Below are 23,665 nucleotides of genomic sequence, written 5' to 3' on the forward strand. Positions count from 1 at the left end.
ACCCATACCCATACCCATACCCATACCCATACCCATACCCATACCCATACCCATACCTATACCCATTTCCAAACCGAAGGCTGAATCTCTTGAGGGTTGGGCTCTGGACTGCATTGGTAATTGGTAATTGAGGTGCATGATTCGCACCTGGAAAGTGGGCACGTGTCAACTGCTCCGAGGGAATCCACAGTTTGTGTTGGATAAGGGGCAATGAAGTCACCTTGGAAGTGTACTCTTTTCCAAGGTTATTTGTACATTTGTAGCCTTGATCTCATTTGAAGTTTTTAAGTCTTTAAAGTGATTTATTAAACAGTTTTCATTCAAAACAGACGTTTTCAATGTACATGCATTTCAAATGCGTTATCTCTTTCAGACGCTTCAATTGCAAATTCATTTTGCTGATTTATTTTCCCCCTATCAGCATCACAATTTCCGATCATTCGAGGCTTTTCCGAGTGAAAAACAATTACCGCTACAGACCGGAATTAATAGGAAGTATTTCATTTAAGTTCTTATGCATTTCGTAGTTACTCTCCTTTTTATTAATAATAATACAAGGCGTTGAGTTAAAAATCAATCTCAAAAAAACAAAAAAAAAATACAATAAAAATATGTGTATATAGTTGACAGAATACAATACGCACTGCACTTGAATTGAGTTTTGTTTACTTGGTAAAATGGTTTTTATTGATTATCAAATTGCCGCATTCCATGGCTGCCAAGGCTAAGTACTTAACACATCACAGATTGAAAAACCCGACACGATTTCTAAATGGAAATGCGTGTTCCACATGCACATTTCTATTATTTTCATAACATATAACATTTCATTTGCATTGAATGTCATGTCAATTGGAACTGATTACTTTACTTTCTCGTATCTTTTAGCTTAACTTAGAAAATTCCTGATGCCTTCCTACTTCTTGAGGAACACTTCGTGCAGCTCCACATCCTTCAGATTGACGATGGTGAGGCGGCGTGTGAACTTGCCCGTCTGCCAACGCTCCTCCAGCTCCTCGAGTGTCCTGCCCCTCGTCTCCGGGACAAAGGTGCCGATGAAGGCCGCCGCCAGGAAGGATATGCCCGCATAGAAGGCAAACAGATTGGCTGTGCCCAATACGGCCTCCATATTCGGATATATCTTCAGCATTATGAAGGCCAGTATCATGCCGAAAAAGATGGCTATGCCGGACGCACTGCCTCTCGCCCGCTGCGGGAATACCTCGGAGATCATGAAGAAGGGCAGCGTCAGCATGCCCATCGTGGAGAACACAATGTGGGCGACAATACAAGCCACCGGTAGCCAGTGCCAGGTGCCCAGTGTCTCTGGAAACCAATTGCCTCCAGCCAGGAGCAGCATGCATACGCCCATTCCGGTGGCCGAGAATATTCCCGACGGCTTGCGGCCCCACTTCTCAAAGATGCCGCCCATGAAGAGGGTGGTGATTATCCGGGCCACGCCCAGCATTACGGCCACCAGAACGGGATCGATGGTAACGCCCGCCTGCTGGGCAATCTGCACCGCATAGACGATGATCACCACCACGCCGCACGCCTGCTGGAAGCCAAAGAAGGTGGTCATCATCAGGACGGGCTTGTACACCTCCGGACGATGGATCATCTGGCTGAGGGACTCGGCGGCGGCGGTGGTGTTGCTCAGCTCCGCCAGCTCCTTCATGTGCGCCAGCTCCGCCTCGAACTCCGGCACGTAGTCCACCTCTGAAATGTGATTGGAAGTGTATTCAAAATGTGAGTAAAAAGAGTACAAAAAGCAAGGCAATGCTTAAGGTAGGCATAAGGAACTTAATATAGAACATAATTGATCGAATTTCAAATTAAACAGCATTTAGAAACTTAAGTGATATAATCTCAAATTAAACAGCATTTAGAAACATTAAAGATCGTATCTCAAAAAATCAGCATTTAGAAACATAATTGTTAGAATCTCAAATGAATCAGCATTTAGAAACATAATTGTTAGAACCTCGAATTAATCTGCATATTGAAACATAATAGATAAAATCTTAAATTTATCAGCAATAGACCCATAATTGATAAAATCCCAAAATATTCAGAATTTAGAAACATAATTGATCAATTCTCAAATGAAGCAGCAAATATATCAAAAAAGTTATCACATATCAAATTAATCTGCATATAGAAACTTAAGTTATTGAATCTCAAATTAAACAGCATTTAGAAACATAATTGTTAGAATCTCGAATTAATCTGCATATAAAAACATAATAGATTAAATTTCAAATAAATCAGCAGTGTAAACCAAGGCTTTGATTGCTACTCAGATAATTACGTTGAAGCCAATTTCATTTTTGAATATAATTACCATCATTGCCTGGCTGACTATCATTTTGCTGATAGAACCCAAAGGTCCCATTAAAACATTTCGCATGAAATGCTAGCAACTCATTTTTCACTTGGCATGTCATAAAGGTCAATGTTGACATTAGCTCTATAAAGTCGAACTATTCAGCCACCCACTCACTTCATTTAACTCACTAATAGTCGCAAATTGCTGTCCAGATTGTGTGATTATTTTGTATTGTATGAGTCAGCGATTAAGTGTATTCAATTAGATCTTCCATAGCAAACGATATTTCCTGCTAACTCTCTAGTAACGCTTATCTAGTTATCTATCTATTTATTAAGGACTCACCTTTTTTGGGCAGTCCACGGAAGTATCGAAGTGACTTCCTGGCCCGCTCCTCCTGGCCGCGGGTGAGCAGCCAGCTGGGTGACTCCGGCATGGGGAAGACGAGCAGCGTGGCCGCCAGTTGGTAGCAGCAGCTGATGGCGAAGATCAGCTGGATGTTGTGACGTATGAAGTAGCCGAGGCAGTACATCAGCAGTATGCCACTGGCCAGGCCCAGTGAGGTGCCCAGGATGAGGCGACCACGTATCTTGGGTAAACTAATCTCCGCCGAGTAGACGCCCACTGGCGAGACGAACATGCCGATCATGATGCCGCCAAAGCAACGACCCACCAGCATCTGATAGTAGATCATATCGCGTTCGGAGTGCATGAAACTGGTCACCAACAGGATCCAGCCAATCAGTCCTATCACATTCGTCAGCAGTATGGTGTGCTTGCGGCCAATCCTGTCCAGAAAGTAGCTGACCAGCAGTCCGCCCAAGGGACACGCCATGTTCTGGATGGAGGCTGAGCACGTGGACAAATGAATGAAAGGTTAGTGCATTTGTTGTCTAAGTATTCCAGGATCCTAGAGTGTTTTGATGGCTAACTAATTTGATGGGTGACATTTTATGTAGATCATTTCTTTATCTTAGGGAGATTGCTTTTGAATGGTTTGAACAAGTAAGTTTGTTAACTACTTACCAAACCAACTCGATTCGTCCTTGTTGAGCCAAAAGGGCTGCGTCTCGTCGTGCAGCTGGTTGAGAGTGACCGCCGGCATGCTGACCACCATTCCGGAGCCGAGGACACCGCTGTTGCCCAGGAAGACCATCAGCTCCTGTCGCAGCACCGCCAGGCGTCCCTCGCCAAGCGGTTTGGCGTCCTTCGCCTTGGCGTCCTTCGGAGCTCCGTTGTCCTTGGCGACGACTGTGGGTCTGTAGGCTGGCGGCGGCACCAGCTGCTCCTCCTGCTGGCCCTTCATTTTGCGTGTGAGTTTAGCTGCTCTCTCTCTCTCTCTTTTTATATAGTTTTATTGCCCTTTTGTAGGAGGGGGGGAATGGGGGATGCCTTTTTGGAGAATAGACACAGAAAAAAAAAAAAGAAAAGGGGGCGTGTCTGGTCGACGGCGGCGGTGGAGCCGATGGTGCCCGGTTCGCTGGCAATCAATTAATGGCTCACAATTAGCTGCGGTGGCGACGTCGTCGACTAGTGGGGCACCTGTGGGTTTGGCTGGGCCTGTGGCTCTGATAGCTCCGACTGTTCGACAAGTGGAAACTTCCGCGCATTTCAATCAAGGGCTCACGCTCCAGTATCAATTTCACAAGTTGCACTTATCAGTTTCGAATGGCCGAGAGTTTTGTGCTGTCCATGCTCGCCGCACAACGTTTACCAAATTCGCCAAAAATCCATTCCTTAATATTTGCCACATTCGTTTTATATTCGTTTTGTTTTTGTTTTTGTCTTAGTTTTTTGGTGGCAACAGCAAATAAATATAAAACACGTCCGCTGCGTTCGACGTTCGCTGGGCGACTGAAATGGATGCTATGCTGTTGGCTGTTGACTGTTGGCTTTCAGAGCTTTCTGTGCCCCATAATTTGCAAATTAAAAAATTATTGTTTGCATTTAATACGCGAGCACGCGGCGTATACGCGATTAGGCGAATTCGGTGATTACGTATACGCCACCACCACCGCTGTGAGCGGCGTTTTGAACGCAATTAGCTGTCTAATCGATCCGGCGACACCCTCGCTGACCCCTCCTCACACCACCGCCTCATCGCACCCCACTGATGCCCCCCGCACCCCGGCGGAATTCCCACTATCTATGTCTCTGTATCTCTCTCTCGCGTTTTGCTCTCCGAATCAAACGACATTGGCAACGAACTTGACATTGGCACAACGCAAGAAAAGGTTAACGGGGAGCGGGGTAATATATATATATATATGGTGATATAGAAAAAAATCCGAAATGAAGAGCCAAAATTTGTCATTAGTTAGCCAGCGAAATACCCTGTTTTTGAGAATTCCCCGCAGCATGCGAGGGATTTAAAGCGTAAACAATTCCATTTGCTCATTTATGACTCCACTAATCCGATCAAAATAGCCAATCACGTTTCGCACTTTTGCGGAATCGGGGGACTTTTGATATCAACTCGTTGTTCCCTTAGATAAGACTAAGGAAGACTAAGTATTACGTTGCCAAATCAGCACTGCAGATGATCGGTTATGGAATGTACTTTCAATTTATATTCAGTTATTGAATTTACTTTAAATTTATGTTCAGTTATTGAATGTACTCTTAATGAATGTCCTTTCAATTTATGTTCAGTTATTGAATGTACTTTCCATTTATGTTCGGTTATTGAATGTACTTTCAATTTTTGTTCAGTTATTGAATCTACTTTCAATTGATGTTCAGTTATTGAATGTACTTTCAATTTATGTTCAGTTATTGTATGCACTTTAAATTTTTGTCCACTTACTGTATATACTTTAAATTGATGTTCTATATACTTTATATACTTTCTACTCTATATACTTTAAATTAATGTTCAGCTACTGTATTTACTCTAAATTATTGCTCGCTTACTGTATGCACTTTAAATTTACTTAGGTTCCAAAACTATTAAAATTGTTTGATATCCAATTTGTTTTGCCTAACGATATCCTATGCATCATGCTTATTTACGTAAGCGTATTACATTACAAACTTCTTTCTGACTAAGGGCACATTGTTATGAAAACAAAGTATTATATTATATTAAGAAAAAACAAGTTGCATGCACATTAAGGTGGACTCTTTGCTGCGTTAGGGTATGTTAATAAGGTAAACACAAATGTTTCGTTAATGAAATTTCTGTTTTCTTGTTTTGCTCCGTTTACGAAGCACATCGCACTCGTAATCATCGCAATCGCTGCGAATACTGCGGCTGCAGTTGGCCAAAAGCCAAAAGCCAATGGCCAAAACGACACACAGAGAGAGAGAGAGAGAGAGAGAGAGCGCAAGAGAGAGAGAGAGAGAGAGAGCAGCTTATCAGCACTCTCCATTCATTCAGCTGTACACCTGTCTCTGGTTTCCTTGCCACCTTTGCTGCGGAAGAGGTGCATAAATTATGCGATATCGAGCGGAATGTTAATACCTAATACCCGGCGCTCTTGCTACCTTCTACCTTCTACCTTCTAAAATAGCTTCCAACTTTTTGCGGTCGCTTTTTGGACCCCCGGACTTATCAATAGTTCGATGCACGCCGCTGCCACGCGGCCAGATCGTTTTGAATAATGAATAATGAATAATGCCCAGCTACTCGACTACTCGGCTATTTTAATTAACAAAATCGCAGGCCCACAAAATGTGGCAACTGTTTTTATGGCCACAACAAAGCAGGTGAAATCATTATCGCGATAATGTCGGCAAATATTTAAATGCTGATTGCGGGCCAATTGGACAAGTTCAAATATTTATGGCTTAATATTTAGGTAAATCAAGCAATTTAGCCAAAGGCCCTGGGTTTTGGGAACACAAACAATAAAAAAAACTGTTGCCTGTTGACTGTTGCCTGGCCAAGTGAAACGATTTGGTTATTTATGGCCGGCAGGCAGTGAGCAGATAATTTAAATTAAATCTGATTTATGATGGCCGTAGGCAAATTTCTGGTTTCCTGCTAAGTGCCACCTTTCACCGAGGGCATTCCCCATTTTGTGGTTTTTTTTTTTTTGCTCCCTGCCCAACTCAATCAATCAGTTTCAGCTTGTAATTCTGCATCAATTACTCGCCGATGTCTCGGCAAAAGTCGAAATAAAAAAAAAAGAAACAAAAATAACGAAAACAAGACGCAAACACACTAAATCGTTCGATTGTATATATGTATATGTAAATGCCTTGCCAGACGGCTGATAAAACAGTAACAACGAAAACGTGAGATTGCCTGCCCCAAAAACACCTTTAAAGAAACATATACAGTGTGCATCAGATAAGAGTCCCAGACCAGATAATACATATATGTATATATGTATATTCCTAAATCGGATAATGGCGCTACGTAGAGGGGAAATACCCATTTGACCGATAGCCTCCAGCAACGAAATTCTCAAGGTAATTCTGCGTACTTTGTACTTCAATACCCGAGAAACTGATTTACTGTGTGCTTGGAACTTTATTAAACTATTTATTTATTAAACTATATTTGTTTAATGCAATATTTGCTTACGCATGTAAGCACTTACATATAGCACACACAACCAAATGACTAATGATTGTAGTCATATTTCCGCTGAGTAGTTGTTCAGGAATCAATCAACGAAATACCACTGTATACTGATCAAAACTGGTTATCTGAGGACTGTTTCTACGTCAGCATAACTCTAAAGTCGCCGTGCCCGCCTGGCAACTGAAATTTACTTTAGCCAACGTCTTTATTCTTAGCTACAGAACTTAATTTAATATTTATGTATATGGCTGCAATCAACATATTTCGAATATACAGCATATTAGAAAAATTCCTACAAACTTTGTGTAATAAATTATATCTGAAATGAATAAAATATGTCTAACTGCTTAAAAGAATAACATTACTTATGAAACAATAAGCACATTCAAACGAAATTTTATCAGTAGCATTTTTGAATTCTGTTAACAGCATTCGAGCGCGCCAAACTTGAAGATATCGATTACTGCTATCGTTTGGTGCTGCCAACGGACTATTAACAGTGCTGTTATCAGTTGAAAAATCAGTGCTGCCACACTGCTAAAAATAGTTTTATAAAATTTGAAGTACGTTACGCTTAAACTAATCGTTAATGGTTCAATCATCAGCATAAACAAAAAATACAAATGATCTCTTTATGGTTTCAGTGAAATTCAAAGTTTTCATATATTTATGTTAACAATATTATTTTAATATGTTATGTGACATTTCGTTTTCCTTACGCATTTGAAACGAATGAATTTTGGCTCATTGAACGAATTAGCAGGAAACAGAGGCATTAAAAGCTTAACATTATCCGCTCGCTGCACATTTCTCTGTTACGTTGGGTTAACAGTCAAATGTTGCTGTTCTGACCTTTTAATAAATCAAAACCAATAAGAATGAGAAAATAAATTGTAGTGGCTTATAGAACTATATGCACGAAGTAATAACCTGGTCACTATGCAAAGATATTTGACTTAATTATGGACATAATTATTAATGGCAGCATTAAAATATTTATTTTTTGTAATGCGTCACAATGAGTTCGATTTAACGGTTAAGGCCATAATACGAAATGCTAACAGCCGCTGTTGCTGTTATCTGCTGTTGGCCAATTCAAACGGGACTTTTCCCAGCATTGCGAGTTTGGTTCAGTTGGTTTCTGACGCTTGACGAAAGCGCACGTGCGACTGCCCCGCCCCCATTTAGCTGCTCCCCCCAAAAGCGCGAGCGAATTTTTTGGCGCGCATTTTTGTCAACGTTAAATTGCATCAATTATTTGACATTTTTTTTTTTTCAAGTGTCTGTTAGAAGGCTTCTTTGTAGAGGGTACTTTAGTGTGTGTGCGTGCGTGTGTGTGTGTGTGTGCTTACCGAAATAATTATAGTCGTCGATGTAACTTTGCCTGCGAGTGTGTGGCTAATTGTAGGGCGCACTTGCAATATTCATGGGACAAGTGCAGCGGCATCGGGCTGAATAATTCACCAGAAGTAGCAGTTCTTACTTTGCGACCAGGCCGGCAAAACAAAAAGAAGGAAACAAAGGAATCGAAGGGAAAACAAGGAAAAACAAGGAAAAACAAGGAAAAGCGAGGAAAAACAAAGAGGTGCAAGAGAAAAAGCCGGCGATCCGACGAACATGTAAATCGAAGCTCAAATGGCAGCGAGCAACAAGCGCCAATACAGGCACAAATCCCACGGCGCCGCCCTGGAGTGCCTCCTGCACCTCATCCTGTTCAGCAGAGGTGAGTCCTAAGTCCCCAATGTCCTTAGTCCTTAGTACCAATGCCCCAATGTCCCCAGTGCCCCCAGTGCCCCCAGTGCCACAATGCCACTGTGCCCCATTCTACTGCCAAAAAGAGGCATGTTTTTCAACTTAAATTACCGCTGGCAGAAAAACACGCTTAGTGCTGAAATTATTATTTCATTGCTCGAAAATATCTCACAGAGTTCGTGGCAATTATTTTGGGGGGGAAAATCCATCTGCGTTTCTGCATTTGATCTCTGCATCTGCATTTGTTTACACGATGCAAGTCCCATAAACCGTGGATACAATACAAGTTCTCGGAAATAGAATACAAAATGGAAAGCCCATTCAAAACTTATCACTATTCGCAGCCACAAAATGTGAATGTTATTGCTTAAACGCTTTGTAATTAACACAGCTAAAGTAGCCCATTAGCTGTGAGCCGCCACTTCTTGTTCGTGCAATTGCATTTCCCCTGAGGGGGCGCCACAAAAAAAAAACCAAAAAAAAAAAGGGAAAAAAATAAAATGCTGGCCAACGCGGCGTATGCGTAATTTATGGACCTGCTCCCATTGCATTCCACTTGCGGCACGGGCCATAACGGTACTTAATGAAATTAAAACGCGAGCTGCTCTCCATCTCAGGGGCGTACTTGCCACGCCCTTTTTTTGCCGCCCCACCCAGCGCACAGTGGTACAAAGATCTATAAAAAACTATTAATACCATGAAAGGTACATTTTAATCACATTTTCGATGATTTTTCCATAGGTATTTTAACATTTTTGTTATTTTTCTATTTGTGTTTTTTCCCTAAGTTTCTAATGTCATTTTCTTTTTATAATAATATGCATCTTGCTCACCAATTTTATTTCGACCTGTATTTATATGCATTTTGCTCACTGTGCAGCGTTTGCGTTAATGTGCAAAGTGAACATCAAGCAGCAGCAGCCAAAGGAAAACTTTATTATTATCACAGAATACTTGGAAAACTGTTGCCACAGCATTTTTCCCCACCTTCCCATCTCACCATCTTGCCACCGAGTTGCAGCCATGAAAAAGTGCAACACGAAAAGAATGTGGCCAACTAAACTAATCCCAGCAGATTGAAAAGAGAAGAAAATCCAGAATGCAACTTTGTCCAGCCTCGCAGGCAATTTCAATTATCCCACGTTCAAATTATAAGTTGACTTTTGATTGCCCAAAAGTCTGTGATGCCACTTTGGTCAAGAGGAATGCACATCGAAATATGTATATTATTAAAGACTAAAGTGCCTGAAAAGTGGCCCTTAATTGTTGCCCAACTAAAGCCATAAAACTGTTTAGGCCGATTACAACACTTGATGGCCAAACAATCTAAACAACATTATGAGCCATGAGCCTTTGGAACTTTCAATTAGCAAAGCACTTAATAATTGCCGCTTATTGCTTTTTAATAGCGGAAATTGCCGAGCGCTAAAATTTTTGTCTATTTTGTGTGGGAAATTCTCGCATTGATTATCCACAAAATCTAATCAGTTTGCCATATAATTCTCTGGAGGCTCAAGGCGTTCTGTCCGAAAAGGTTTCCCATTTCACTGCCAGCCAGCTGATTCCCCCAGTCGCAACTTCAGTCGGGTCTATCCGGGATGGGATTTAACCCGGGGACAGGTTCACCCCATCCTCATCCTCATCAGCATCAGCAGTAGCAGCATCTACATCAGCATCCCTTGTCTTGGCAGTCCAAAAATAGGCTAAAATCGCAGTTAAGAAATCTCATCACTCTGGCCTAAGCGTGCCACAATGAAAATTAAGGCATCTGAACCCAAAACCGATACTAGACAACAGGCAGACTTCGCTTCAGGCGTTTTGGGGCAGCACTGTGAGAAAATTTCGGGGTCTATGTGTAATATATATAAATTGTTTCAGCTTGGGTGGCTATATAAGCAGATTATGGGTTTTATATCGTTTCCTGGGATTGCAAGAGTTTTCAGCATCGAATTAACCCTTTTGTTTTGTCTTTTTTTCTTTGAGTGCATTGACGGATTGGTTACAGCCCACCTGGCGCGCTTACTGCGGCTATGAACTGCCCCATGGGCTCGGTACCTGTCTTAACTGGCTTACGGACGTGCCACTGCCACTGCCACAGGATACAGATACAGCTACAGATACAGATACAGACACAGACATAGACATAGACACACCGCAAATTCAGTTCGACGCAATATGGCGACACTAATCTGCCCATTTCTACCCCCTCCTAAACTCACCTCATGTTTGCGTTTGCAGCTGATTAGACGGCGGCGGTGACACTCCATTTAACTGTCAGCGGCAGTGCCTGAACCTGCAACAAAAAGGGGCAACACGAACGCCAGTAGGCACCAGTAACCAGTTACTAGCTTAGCTGCAAACAATGATTCATCAATATGACATAGCACTCGAAAGGCTAATGCTAACATTCTTTCAAAGCCAAAGAAACTCTAGAACACTATTTTATTTAAAACAGCAGGCACTTGTCGTGAACAGATCAATATAGCTATCAAAGAAACTCATAACTCATAATGCAGTAATTGTTGCACATACTTTCGCTTTCGAAATCTGTGTGGTAACGCTTGCAATGTGCAGCTCAAGTAAAAAGGGTTAAAAAGGTCCTGCGTCCTTATTGCGTCAGCGAAAGCTCTCAACCTTGCAACAATTACTCCATCCATCCATGCTCCCCCTCTCTTTTTGCCAACAATTATATAAGCTGCCTTTGGCTTTACACATTAAAAGGAATATTTTTAGCTGCACTTGAGGATGGGCTAAAGTGGGCGGGAGAAAGTTCTCCGACTGGGCGTGGCCTAATGAAGGGTGTCAACGGCAAAGTGAGTAATTCGAAGACATTCATAAAGGACTCGCCGTGTGCTTTGCTGCAAATCGTAATCCTGGCAAATGTTCTGCGGTTTTCATGGCCAACAAGAAAAATGACATAAAAACGTTTTCACGCAGGTGGAACTGAGATAACGCCTGTCACGACTTAATGATGGAAAAAAAAAACTAAAGGAAAGTGGGCGTGGCAGAACTCGTAGTGATCCTTGATCATTAAAGTGCAATGAGTTGTGATGAGAATGGCGGAATGTGCTCAGTTTGGAAGTTTTCACAATGCAGATATCCTGGGGCATCTAAAAGTGCATCAACTTTGGATAACTCATTAAAATTCGATGCTTTTTTGGGTTTTGTGTTTTAAAAACTTGTTTTAGTTTTCAAACATTAACTAAAGATCATAAAAGAGCAATTCGTTTTTGCACAACTTGAAGTCGAAAACTAAATAATGTTCTCGTGCACTTTTAGCCCCTAAAAACTTTTCCACTCGTATTGCTTAAAGTATTCAGAGTTGGCATTCCCTAACCGCAATACGAATTAATTTTCAGCTGGCGAGGAAAAATGAAAAATTAGAAATGAAAAATTATCTGTGAAAGAGGGGGAAAAGTGCGATTGATGGGAGAAAAGGCGGAAAATGTTTACAAACATTGGACGGCGCACAATAACTTTGTTGTGGGAATAAACAATGCGAAAAAAAAGAGAAATGTGAGGTGAATATTGAATACCCTTAAAAGGGGCTTAATCAGACAGCTGGGCTTGAAAATTATATGTGTTGGAAAACAAAAAGTGGTAGGGAAAAAGAGAGTATGTAAATTTCTGTTTAATTTGTTTATAGCTAGTTACATGAAAATTCGTTTATTTTTATAAAATGCTTTATTTCTTCCTGCTTTGCTCTATTTTGCACAATTTTCCCTATTTTTATAGCACTTATATTTGACAATTTTCCTCGACCAAGGCAGCTTATAAAAGAGAATCGTGCGCGGAGGCATCTTCATCAGCAGCGTCAACAATTTGCCACATTATTACTTGCACATATATAAATTTATACACATATATATATATATATTCAATTGTGTGTTGTTCTCTTTTTTTTTTTGTATATATTTTTTTGTTTTGCCTTAAGGCAGCAGCATCTGGCTGCTGTCGCTGTTGCAATTTTTCCAAATTTGTCAACTGCTGTGGTCGACATGTCCCAACCACCGAACCACCCAACCACCGAACCACCCAACCACCGAACCACCCAACCACCGAACCACCCAACCACCAAACCACCCAACCACCCAAACCACCCAACCAACCAGTGAAACGCTTCCATTTTTCCTTTTAACCAAGGACGCGCATATGAAATGTGTCGTCTTTATTTTGTAATCTTTATTTTGTAATCTTTATTTTGTTTAAGGACCGCCGTTTCCCAGCCAGCAGAATATCACAATAGATTTATATATTATGTATACTTTATAGTTCTAACTGAAATACTCACTTAAAAACTTCTCATATGAAATGATGGCTAAAAGTGTGATTGAATGTTTGCAGTTCAAGTGACTTCTGGCTTAATACATTATTCGAATTGATCATTTTGGCTATACGCTGCCTCGAATATGTGTAGACATGACATTTTGTATTTATTTGAATTTACCTAACAAATCTGGCGACATTTCCAAGACGGCTTAACTTCTCGCAAAGAGCTTCCACTTTGTTTGTCGTTTTGGGGCATTTCAAATGTAATACCAGCTTATCCCCTTGCGAGTGACAGACTTGGGCGACTCGCTGATACCCTGTAGATAGCGTTATAGCGATATTCAAGTCCTTTGAGCTTTGGCCAAGTGCTCTTTCCATTTTAGATACAGATACAAATAAGTTGAAAAGTTAACGCGAAAATTCCACCTTTTCCACCAGCTCACAATTATTCTGTACTCTGCGTACAATTTCATCATATCTTTTATATCTTTTGTGTTTGTTTTTTCTCGATTTTTTTTTCTGTTTTGCCGCGAGCGAGGAAATAACAATTTATGTGCCGCCACGCCCACAAACTGCGACTGAGTTTTTTATTTATTTTTGTTGCGTTGCCATTTGTGACAGTTTACAAGCAGTAAATGAAATAAAACGCGTATTAAAACAATTTCCGATGCGATCCCTTTGGTCCTTTGCCATTTGCGTGTGCAACCAGCGGGCGGCGTTCCTCCTTAACCCATTGCATCCGCACCTCAGGCGGGGGAGGGGGGCGCAACCTTAACCCCTAGAAAGCCAGCTCGTGGCCATCAATCGGGTTAAAGGCCACACATGAATAGAAGCACGCAATCGAGTTGGGAATTGCTGTTGCCGCGTTGTAATGACGACGACGACGATGATGATGCCCCAAAAGGTCTCGCCACTCAACGTGCAACATGCAATTACAGTTCGACTCGCCTAAGTGCAACTTGTGCTGATAGTTTCGGCTTACAGTAGTTTAAAGCTCTAGTTCTAAATACCTATACATTTATTATCACTTGAGTTGCTTGCAATACACATTTATTATCACTTGAGTTGGTTGGGATATCCATTTATTATCACTTGAGTTGTTTGGAATATCCTTTGCCTGCCAGTGTCCACTGTAGGTCTTTGGGTTTCATGCTCTCTACTTAGGCAAACATTAACACCCTTTGATTAAAATGAAACATATAATATATACACATTTCATGGAACGTGTGTATTTTGGCAGTAATTTATACGTGGCAACGCGAGTTGATGGTTTCCAATTCATCTTTTTCATCATCAAATATTGCCAAAAACTGGGCGAAATAATCGCTATAAAGCAGATGTTGCTGCTGTGCTGAAGCGAATTTAAGTGAGTTGTTGTGTAATTAGGCTACTCAAATTTCCCAACTTAAATCTCTGTAGCTGCTGTAAATTAAATTAAGCACTGAAAGATCTGCTTGCAGATTTGTGATAATTTAAGAATCCGCTTTGAGTGCTTAATTATTTAAAGTGTTGTCGCTGTGTTTCAGTGCTCGACTCCTTTATGTTTTATTTTTTTGCTGCCACCAATCTCCTGTCGTGTCCTTTTGTAATTTCATTAGTGTTGACAACAATCTTGTTGCTGTTGTTGCTGGCTTTGCTGTTTCTATTATCCTTTATCCTGGCGAAAAATTGAAAGTCAACTTGAGCACTCTCCACCTTGATGGGAATTGTATAGAATGCAAAATGACAGCCACGCCCCCGTCGACCCCACGACCCCACGCCCCCAAAAATCCCCATGGAGCCCGGCATATGTGATGGGTTCAGAAGGTGACGCAGAGAAGAAGGCGGGCAATCAAATACACTGTGCGCAAAGTGCCTGAATTCATTATAGAATTTATAAAATAATATGTGATTAGGCATTTTGCTGATTCACAAGGTATTGTATTAAAGTTAGCTTATTACTTCAGATAATACAGATGATCTATATATATTACAGGATTTATTATGTTACAGGATTCAATTTAGAAGTATGTTAAACTTCTCGCTTTTATTAGTAAAATGTAAAATGTTGTTCACCCTGTTTTTTAAATCGTAATCATATCTTTCACTATTAAAATGTGGCATACATAGTTGATATGATTTTTGAATTATATGCAAAATGAAGTACACTTTATCTCGCCGTGTAGTTGAAGAAGAACAGCAGAAGGCAGCACTTCTGGCAGTTGAGTTTTTGCTTTGAAAGTTAATTAAAAACCCATTGAGCGAAGATGCGCATGTTGGGAAAGTGTGAACTATAAAGTAGGGATTTGCCACGCCCCTCGGGACGCCCCCAGCCCAAACACATCACTCACTCACTCACTCACTCACTTTCCATTTGCATTACCCTTTTCCTTTTCATTTTCCTTACCCTTTTTCCATATCCAACGCCTTTTTGCTCTGATTTTCCCCTTTTTGTAGAACGCCCACTGTGCCAAAGGAAAAGTGCTAAGGAAAATGCATTGCATTTCGCTAATGACCAAAATGCGGTCATGTCCACGGGTCACGGGTCAGCAGTCACAGGTTCTACTGTTCGGTAGCAGATTGCCCACCAGGTAGCCAACTGGCCACCGTAACTAATCACCTGTGTGTGTGTGTGTGTGTGTGTGTGCTCAGTAGTGTGTGTACATGTGTGTACAGGTAAAGAAGTTGCAGTCTAATTGAAAGTGTCCTCGTCGAGGGAGTTTCGCTTGTCGTCTTGGCGACTTTGTCTTGTAAGCGGCTCACTGGGTAATTAGCCAAATGACCGTACTCCAGCCTCTAGTGCCTCCCCAGCACCCAGCATCCATCGCCCATCTCCTCCAATCTCTGAAAGCTTCCAATGGCTGCCATGTGGTGACGCCCCTCAAGTTCTGCCCTCCAGCAGTTGGCATTGTGCTCCTGGAGCTTCGTTTCCTGTCAGCTGGCGGCTGCAGTGCAATGGATATATTTGCATTCCAGCTTTATGACGAGTGTGTGTGTGTGTGCTGTCAGCAGAAACCAAAAACAGGAGGCACAACATACACCACCATGCAACTATAGGTCAACACTGAAATCTGCCAGAGATGCCAGCATTTGTAGTGGCAGGAAAATTACACTGTTTAATTGAAGTCATCAACCTATTCGCTTTATATAATATTATAGTTCTGTTTGCAGAACCCTAACACAAATGGGATTTCTTAATGTTTAATAAAGCAATAACGGCGAGAGGGCTTCTAGACATGACATTGAATGCAGCAAAATTGGCAAACAGCATATGGAAAGCCCCCACCTGTAACTGCCTTCTGCCTTCTGCACCTGTCCAAATCCAATCCTTTCACCTCGCCTAAGCTCTGTGATTTGCAAAAAAAAAGGCTTGCACATTTTCCATCGCTGTGGCTGCAACAGCAAAAAAACAACAAGGGGCAAAAACACACAGCCAACTTGTTCATAGATTTTCCCAAATGAAAAACGCACAATGCAACAGCAAACCAACATATGTACATGTGTGTACAGTAAAAGGGGGGGGAGTGATTTGGGGCAGTGTAGCAACTGAACCAACAAGAGATGCAGATGCAGCACACAGATACACCGATGCAATGCTGCGTATCCAGATACATAGATACATAGATATATAGATACATAGATACATAGATATATAGATACATAGATACATTTTGGCCATCAGCTCCTGTCGACTCTGTTTAATATGAGATAAATTCCAGGCGAATTTGCATTCGTTTTTGTTTTCGTTATTTTGGCCTACAAATTTTGGTTCGCTGACTTCCCCCGTTGCGAAAAGCCCAAAAAAGCATTTGTTGTTGCTGCAGCGGATTTGATTTATAATTAAAATCGCCCCTAGAATATTTTCATTTTGAGTTCGATTTTCTGCCAAAATGTTTATTTGCTCCACTGCTCGACGAATTGAAATTGAAATGTTTGGAAAATTTATTTCCACACGCCGCAAAAAAACAGTGTGCGCAAAATAAATGCGTCCTGATTATCACTGCTATTCACATAATAAATGTCTATTTAAATTGAAGTTCTAGAGGCTGAAATTCTAGAGGCTGAAATTTTAAAGGCTGAAATTTTAAAGGCTGAAATTTTAGAGGCTGAAATTCTAGAGGCTGAAATTTTAGAGGCTGGAATTTTAGAGGCTGCAATTTTGGAGGCTGCAACTTTAGAGGCTGTATTATTTGATGTGTTTAAATTTCGCATTTAATTGTGTGTAAACAAACACCTTTTAATTAAACAGCAATCACTTTGCCTTGGAAAGTCGTGAAATATGGCTTTTAAAAATAATAAAACACGGTGTGTTTAGTCTGATAAATTGAGTTCTCGATAGCCTGTGTGCTCTGGATAAACCAGTAATTAAGTCATAACGAGCAGCTTATTAATATCTTAATTTGTTTATGAAAATCTCAATGGCCGCTTCAAGTTATGGCCGCATTAAATTCCTATACACGCGAAGATAAGTCGTTTTGCACAAGGTAAACAAACAGTTGGCCATCATCATCAATCAGCTGGCAGTTAACTTATGCCCCGCACTGTACTATTGGCCCCATCAATTTGCCTTTAGACAAATCCGAAGGTAGCAAATCAGAGGCAAAGATAGCAGATAGCAGATAGCAGAGTGGGTGGCTGGTTGTTTATTTGAGTTATGCATATCAAGTTGAAAGGTAAACATGCGAAATATGCCGGCCTCAACCCCGCGGACATCTGCTAAACTTGGCCTCTAATTTGCATATTCAAGCCAATTACAAGGCGAAACGCACAAGTTTTTGGGGCCATAATTATGAGGGGGGCTGCCTGTGTGTTTTATTTACATATTTACATGCTTCGAAATCAATTTGGCGGCGCAGATAAGCGGCCAAACAATAAACAATCGCACACAAGCACGCGGGCTAAAAGGTTTGGGGTCAGAGTTGATATTGGGGGTTGTGGTTGGGTCAAGGGGGAGGGAGAGCGAAGGGAAGAGGGAGACAGACAGTCGGAAGCAAAACAAACAGGACCAAACAGGCCAACAAGCCAGACAAAAGAAACCGGGCCAAAAGGATGGCCAACAAAGGTCAGAAAGCAGGCAAGGCCCACCGAACAATATCCAAAACCCAAAACCCAATTTCAAGCCGAGTCCTTTGGAATTTCCCCCCAACAACACGTAAACTCTATTCAAGTTTTGAGGTTTGAATGCCTTTGTCTACGATTTAATTTACTACGATTTGAAGTGGGCCGCATATCTGGCCATCGCTTGTGTTTACTTAATTATTAAGTTGAATACCCAATTGATTCAATCAAGCAAATGGCAGTTAAGTAAATCGAAACACCTTACTTCGTAAGTCATACCTATGCCATCTACAGGGTAGCTGAAATTCGTTGTTTCAGCGGCTGAAAGGCTGACGAGCATAGCTGATGTCCTTGATAAGTTTATCCTGAATTTTGCCCTAATGCTTGTCATCGAAAGTTTGATGTGGCTGGTCCGCAAATCGTTTGACAAAGTTGCTGTGGCCCAAACTGGATTCGCTCAAAGGAAACTGCGGAAACTGTGGAATGTGCGGCTTGTGGCATGGTTGTATCAATCATATGGGGTCTGAATGTGTCACTTGGCCAATCAGGATAATTGGCAACATTCGAAGGACGCGGCACAATCGCTGTTTAATAGTTGCTTTCCTCTCAAATAACCTTTTTTTTTTTGCCAGCCCTTTTTTCCCGAAATTTCTTTTCAGGGGCCTGAAATCGTAAAATTAAATATGCATATTAGGCGGCGTTGAGGAAAATTCCGCTTTTATTCCCTTTTTTGTTTTTTCTTTTTGGGGGCAAGAGAAGCTGTGCAATTGACTTAATATCCTTTGGGCAAACAATCAAAACAAGGCAAGAACTGATGTTGCACGGAAAATGTTTGCTGAGGGGGCGGAAAATGGGGGTGGAAAAAAGAAGGCGGATTTAACCGCTGCAAAAAAAAAAGAAAAAATGGAAAGAAAACGCGGAAAATCGCACCCAGACGCAGAATGGTCGATTTGCAACGCTTTGTTGCACGCAGCCATTGAAATTGTTTCCGCTTCTTTTCCACAATTGTTTTTCTTACGATTTTATGCTCGTCCTTCGTCCTTGCTCCTTCGTTCTTGGTCCTTCGTCCTTGGTCCTTGCTCAAGGGGCTTGCTCTTCTCCATTCGTCTTGCTGCTTGATTTGATGTGTGCAATTATGGCGTCATTTACATTCTTGCCTTCCAAATGGCCAATCCATGACACCCAGCCCCCTTTTCTCTGGACCAAATCTCCTTCCACAAATATTCCCCGAGTGATATTGGGTGCACTGAGAATAAACAATGGCTTCATTTCAAGTGATACATTGTAATTTCTGAAGATGACTTCCTTTCAAATAATACAATGCGATGTAATGTTTGAAGATGGATTCATTTCAAAAAATAGAGTGTAATGTCTGAAGATGGCTTCCTTTCAAATAAAAGAGTGTAATGTTTTAAGATGGCTTCCTTTCAAATAAAAGAGTGTAATGTTTTAAGATGACTTCATTTCAAATATAAGAGTGTAATGTTTTAAGATGACTTCATTTCAAATAATACAATGTAAAGTCTTTAGATTTCTTTTTTTTATAATACAATGTAATGTCTTTAAATTTCTTTAATTCAAATAATACAATGTAAAGTTTGAAGCTAAAGGTAATAAATATCTACATATATATACGAATGCTGCTTAAATAACTAAGAACATTATGTGCTTCCTATTTTTTCTCCACACTGTGGACTTTACTAACTATTGTTTCAATGCCACTACACTCGCTAAGTATGCTATAGAATTTTCCTTAGCTCTTCTTGGACTTTTCCATTTCCATTTTCCCGCACTCAACGTTTTTCTTGCTTTTTAAGGATGTGCTACCATAAATGTGGAGGGTCTATATAGAGATGGATGAGGCTAAATGATGAAAGGAATGGGAGTGCCGGCATTGTTGCGGCCGTTATTGTTGTGAATTTACTCGGAAATAGTGGAGGGGTTACTAAAACAAAAGTTACCAGCAAAAGTTACTTCTTCTTAATAATATTTTTGCCCAAAAAAACGCGCGTTTTGCACACTTTGTTTTTTTGGCAAACGTTTTGCGAAGGTAAACAAGCCGCAAACTTGAAGCGAAGCAAGTGCAAAGTGAAAGTAAATATGAAAGACAAACAGAAGGCGGAAAATAAATATACGTGCTGCAAAAAATCAAGGTAAATATATATGTATTCCTTCAAAAGGCGGCTCAATGCCGAAACTTGAGAACTTTACAACTTGAGCCACAAGATGTATCGAAATTGAGATGATTTCGAGCCAAAATGGGCGGTCAATTAAAATCGAAATGAAGCCAAATTGAAGTGAAGATGTCGAAAAAGTAAATTAATGATGTGAAGGAATCAAATTTCGCCAGAGGAAATGCTGTAACAAATTGAAAAGCAAGCGGAAACTTAATTAAATGTATTTGCAAAAAGTTATTGAGCTTAGAAATTAAAACCAAATGGGAATTTTAAATCATGGAATAAATGGAATAAAATAAACATTGCAAATTTAATTAAAGCTGCAGTGAAAAGAAGAAAAATGAATTAAATATCATAATGCATAGAGCTACAAATAATAAATTAATTACAATTACATGAGAGCTTATTACAAAATGAATTGAACAAATGCCAAACCAACAAACATGCGTATAAACAATAAATGTATAAATATATGTAATGCGTTTATTAAAACAATCAAAGCAAACATAATGCGAAGCAATTAAAAAAGGTTGCGAATATGAAATCCCACATAATTATAAAAAAATACAAATAAACAGAATGATATTCATTCAAACTGGCATATATATATAATGAATATAATTCCAAAAAAGCTGTGCAAATCAGTGTAGATGGAAAATTCGAGCGATGCTGAAGCGGAAATTAGGGGAAATTAAGTGAAAGTGAGGCGGGCATAAATCAAGGCGCAAAGTGAAGGGCGGAAAGCGGGAAAATGGGAAAACGGGAAAGGGAAAAAAGCCCTTGTGAAACTTCATTTTTTCATTGACTTTCTTGCCGCTCTTTTTTTTTGTTGCTTAATTTTCTCGTTCGGCGGCAGTGGTGGTGTCTTTTGCTGGCTTTTTAATTGCCACTTACGCGTTCTGGCTTAAACCAAAAGCCCTTGATGCTGGCTCCTTAGTCCTGCGTCCTGTTTTTCCGCCTAATTTATATATATATATATCTATTTTTTTGTTTGCCTCTTGCCAAACGCTTTTTATCCCTTTGTCATTTCGGTGGGGCGCAGAGGCGGCAGGCGACATAAATTAAACTCAACTAATTGCGTATACGCCGCGTGTGCCTTAAGTGGGCTTTGCCAAGGACAGCGGCAAGGACATCGCTTTCGGCGCTTTCGCCGCTTAGTACTCCATGTTGATCCTGCAGCAGCAATCGCTTTTTATTAGTCCGAAATTCGCGCGTATCCTTTGGGGGATTTGTGACCGTGATTTACTAGTGTGCAGTGTCATTAAAATTTAATTAAACGCGCAGAAAACGCACATGACCTCGAATCCTGGAAAACTAGGAAAAGCAGGAATACCAGGAGAACCAGGAGAACCAGGAGAACCAGGCGAACCAGGAGAACCAGGAACAGCACTCCGATGACGCCACATAGCCAGCAGCCGCGTCCTTATTATTAACATTCCTCGGCAGCCGCATTATTACTATCATTATCACCATTGCCAACATATCCGGCCGAGCGCAGCGACATCAAATGAAATTGGTTTTGTCTCCGAGCTTGTTATAATTTATAACACGATGAACTTGTCGTCCTCTCCACGATTGTGTCCTGCACACACACCCACACCCACTCACACACACAGCGACAAACACTCGCAGACAGTCACGCATATATGCAAATGAACTGTGTGCTACCTTAAACATGTACTGTACTAGGCCATGTACACCATGGCATACAGAGATAGGCTCCATGAAATTTGTAGTCCTTTTGTGTGTTTATAATGCCAAGGCAAGCCTGGAATTTATTAGAAGTTTTGGGGACTGAAAAAAATGCAAAATTATGCTGGCAAAGCGAGCCAACTGCATGCCAAATGAGGTATTTTTAAACTAGGTTCGAAAAATGCTCATTAACTTGTAGCAGCGGAAAAACTGAAATTGAAGTAACATCTCAATCTGAATCTGACTCGAATGTCTTGCTTTCAATTAGGCAACTAACCAAGTGCTGTTTGTCCTCACAGTATGCCCTAGATAAATTGCCTTGTGCCCAGTGGAGGAAAAAAAGAAGTCGTCACATCCAAATCATCATGATTGTCATCGTCATCAGCGAAGCATGATAATGATAACAATAACAATAACAAACAAGCGCAGCGACAACTCTGGCACGCAAAGTGGGTTTTTTTGGGAGGCAAGTGGGTGGTTGGATGGTTGGGTGGTTGGGTGGATGGTTGGGTGGATGGTGTGATATAAAGATTGTTGCCATATTGCTATCATTTGCACACAATCAGCGTCAACGTCAACGGGATGCGAAATGAGTGAATAAAGGCAAAGCGGGGCTGAGGTCAAAGGGCAACGGGCAACGGGCTGGTGGGTGGGTGGGTAATGTATGCAAAAGGCTGAAAGAACCTCCCAAGAAGCACCCAACCACCCAACCAGCCAACCACCCAACCACCTAACCACCCAACCACCCAACCTGCCAGCAATCCGCCTCGAAAGGAAGTGAAACCAGTCGACAGGATGAGTCGAGGATGAGGATGAGGAGATTGCTCGTCGTTCGCCTGCGTTGGCTACGTTTGCGACCAAATTGCAGATAAAGTATAAATAAATTTAAATAAATAGCGTAAAATCAAATTTCCCAGAAGCAAATGCACGAGGGGTATTCAAGGCCTTCAAGTGGCGTTCGCATCTCCATGTGGCTGACAAGGGAGGCAAATTTCCATTTGGTGGCCAAAAGGAATTGACTGGCAATAAAATCATTAGTAGACGAGTGAGCGGCATAGCAAACGAGTGAGCTTCAAATTTACACATAAGGTGTGGTTTATTAAGCTGAAAGTTAGCTAAAAGGTTGTTTAGCTTTATACTAAGATGGCTAACAATGTTTTGAAGTTCTTTTAAGTTCTTGAAGTTGGCTAACAGTGTTTTTAATCTATTTTAAACTAAGCTTACAATGTTTTGAATTTATTATTTATTTTTTTCAAGTTAGCTAACAATGTTTTGCATTTTTTTAAAGGTTTTTAAGCTAGCTAACAATGTTTTGCATTTATTATGCTTGCACTCCTCGCAGTGCCAACAAAGGCAATTTCCAATTCTGTTTGCTCCTTTGGCACACATTTAACCACAAATTTAACGCGTTCTGTAACCGCGACCTTGACTGTCGGTCTACCAAACCCCACCACCCCACCACCAACCAACCACCCAGCACTTTTGTCCAACATTTGCCTATAATTGCCTATTAGTTTTCATTTGTTGATTTGCCTTTGCCCGCACGTGAACTTCTAGGTTCCACTTCTGATTTTCGGTTTCGTTTTAGTTTGGTTCTCGATTCTCGGTTTCTGGTATTGATTTGGTGCAACATATGTACAAACTCGTATATACAAGTCCATAAGTCCATAATGGTCACAATGTTGCCATCCGATCAATGAGGGTTAATGGTCTGGCCTCCAAGTGGGGGTCAGAGTTCATTGGGGAAAGTGTTCCGATAACTTGCGCCACACAAATATGAATTACTTAAATATACATATATTCATTTTAAGTGTTTGCATTTAATTGAACACATTTTCAAGATTCTTTCGCATTCGCATTCGCATTCCCTTCTGCTCT

The 23,665-nt window shown here is 40.9% G+C and overlaps 2 protein-coding genes across 2 annotated transcripts in view; one reads left to right on the forward strand and one right to left on the reverse strand.

The window, feature by feature from the left end:
- Positions 1–654: 654 nt before the first annotated feature.
- On the reverse strand, positions 655–4,207 carry LOC6525461 (facilitated trehalose transporter Tret1). Its single transcript, XM_002101260.3, has 3 exons — positions 3,356–4,207; positions 2,675–3,178; positions 655–1,719 (listed from the first exon to the last, which is right to left on the reverse strand). Exons 1-3 carry the CDS (start codon positions 3,633–3,635, stop codon positions 917–919), a joined length of 1,587 nt encoding a protein of 528 aa, XP_002101296.1. The 5' UTR covers positions 3,636–4,207; the 3' UTR covers positions 655–916.
- A 3,777-nt stretch (positions 4,208–7,984) lies between these two features.
- LOC6525466 overlaps positions 7,985–23,665 on the forward strand; it is a 41,046-nt gene continuing 25,365 nt past the window's right edge. The window contains exon 1 of the mRNA XM_039372630.2: positions 7,985–8,583. Coding sequence (XP_039228564.1) covers positions 8,496–8,583 — 88 coding nt within the window. The 5' untranslated portion in view covers positions 7,985–8,495. The remainder of the gene's footprint in view (positions 8,584–23,665) is intronic.

The sequence above is a fragment of the Drosophila yakuba genome, chromosome X (assembly GCF_016746365.2).
Source record: "Drosophila yakuba strain Tai18E2 chromosome X, Prin_Dyak_Tai18E2_2.1, whole genome shotgun sequence".
Taxonomy (NCBI): Eukaryota; Metazoa; Arthropoda; class Insecta; order Diptera; family Drosophilidae; genus Drosophila; species Drosophila yakuba.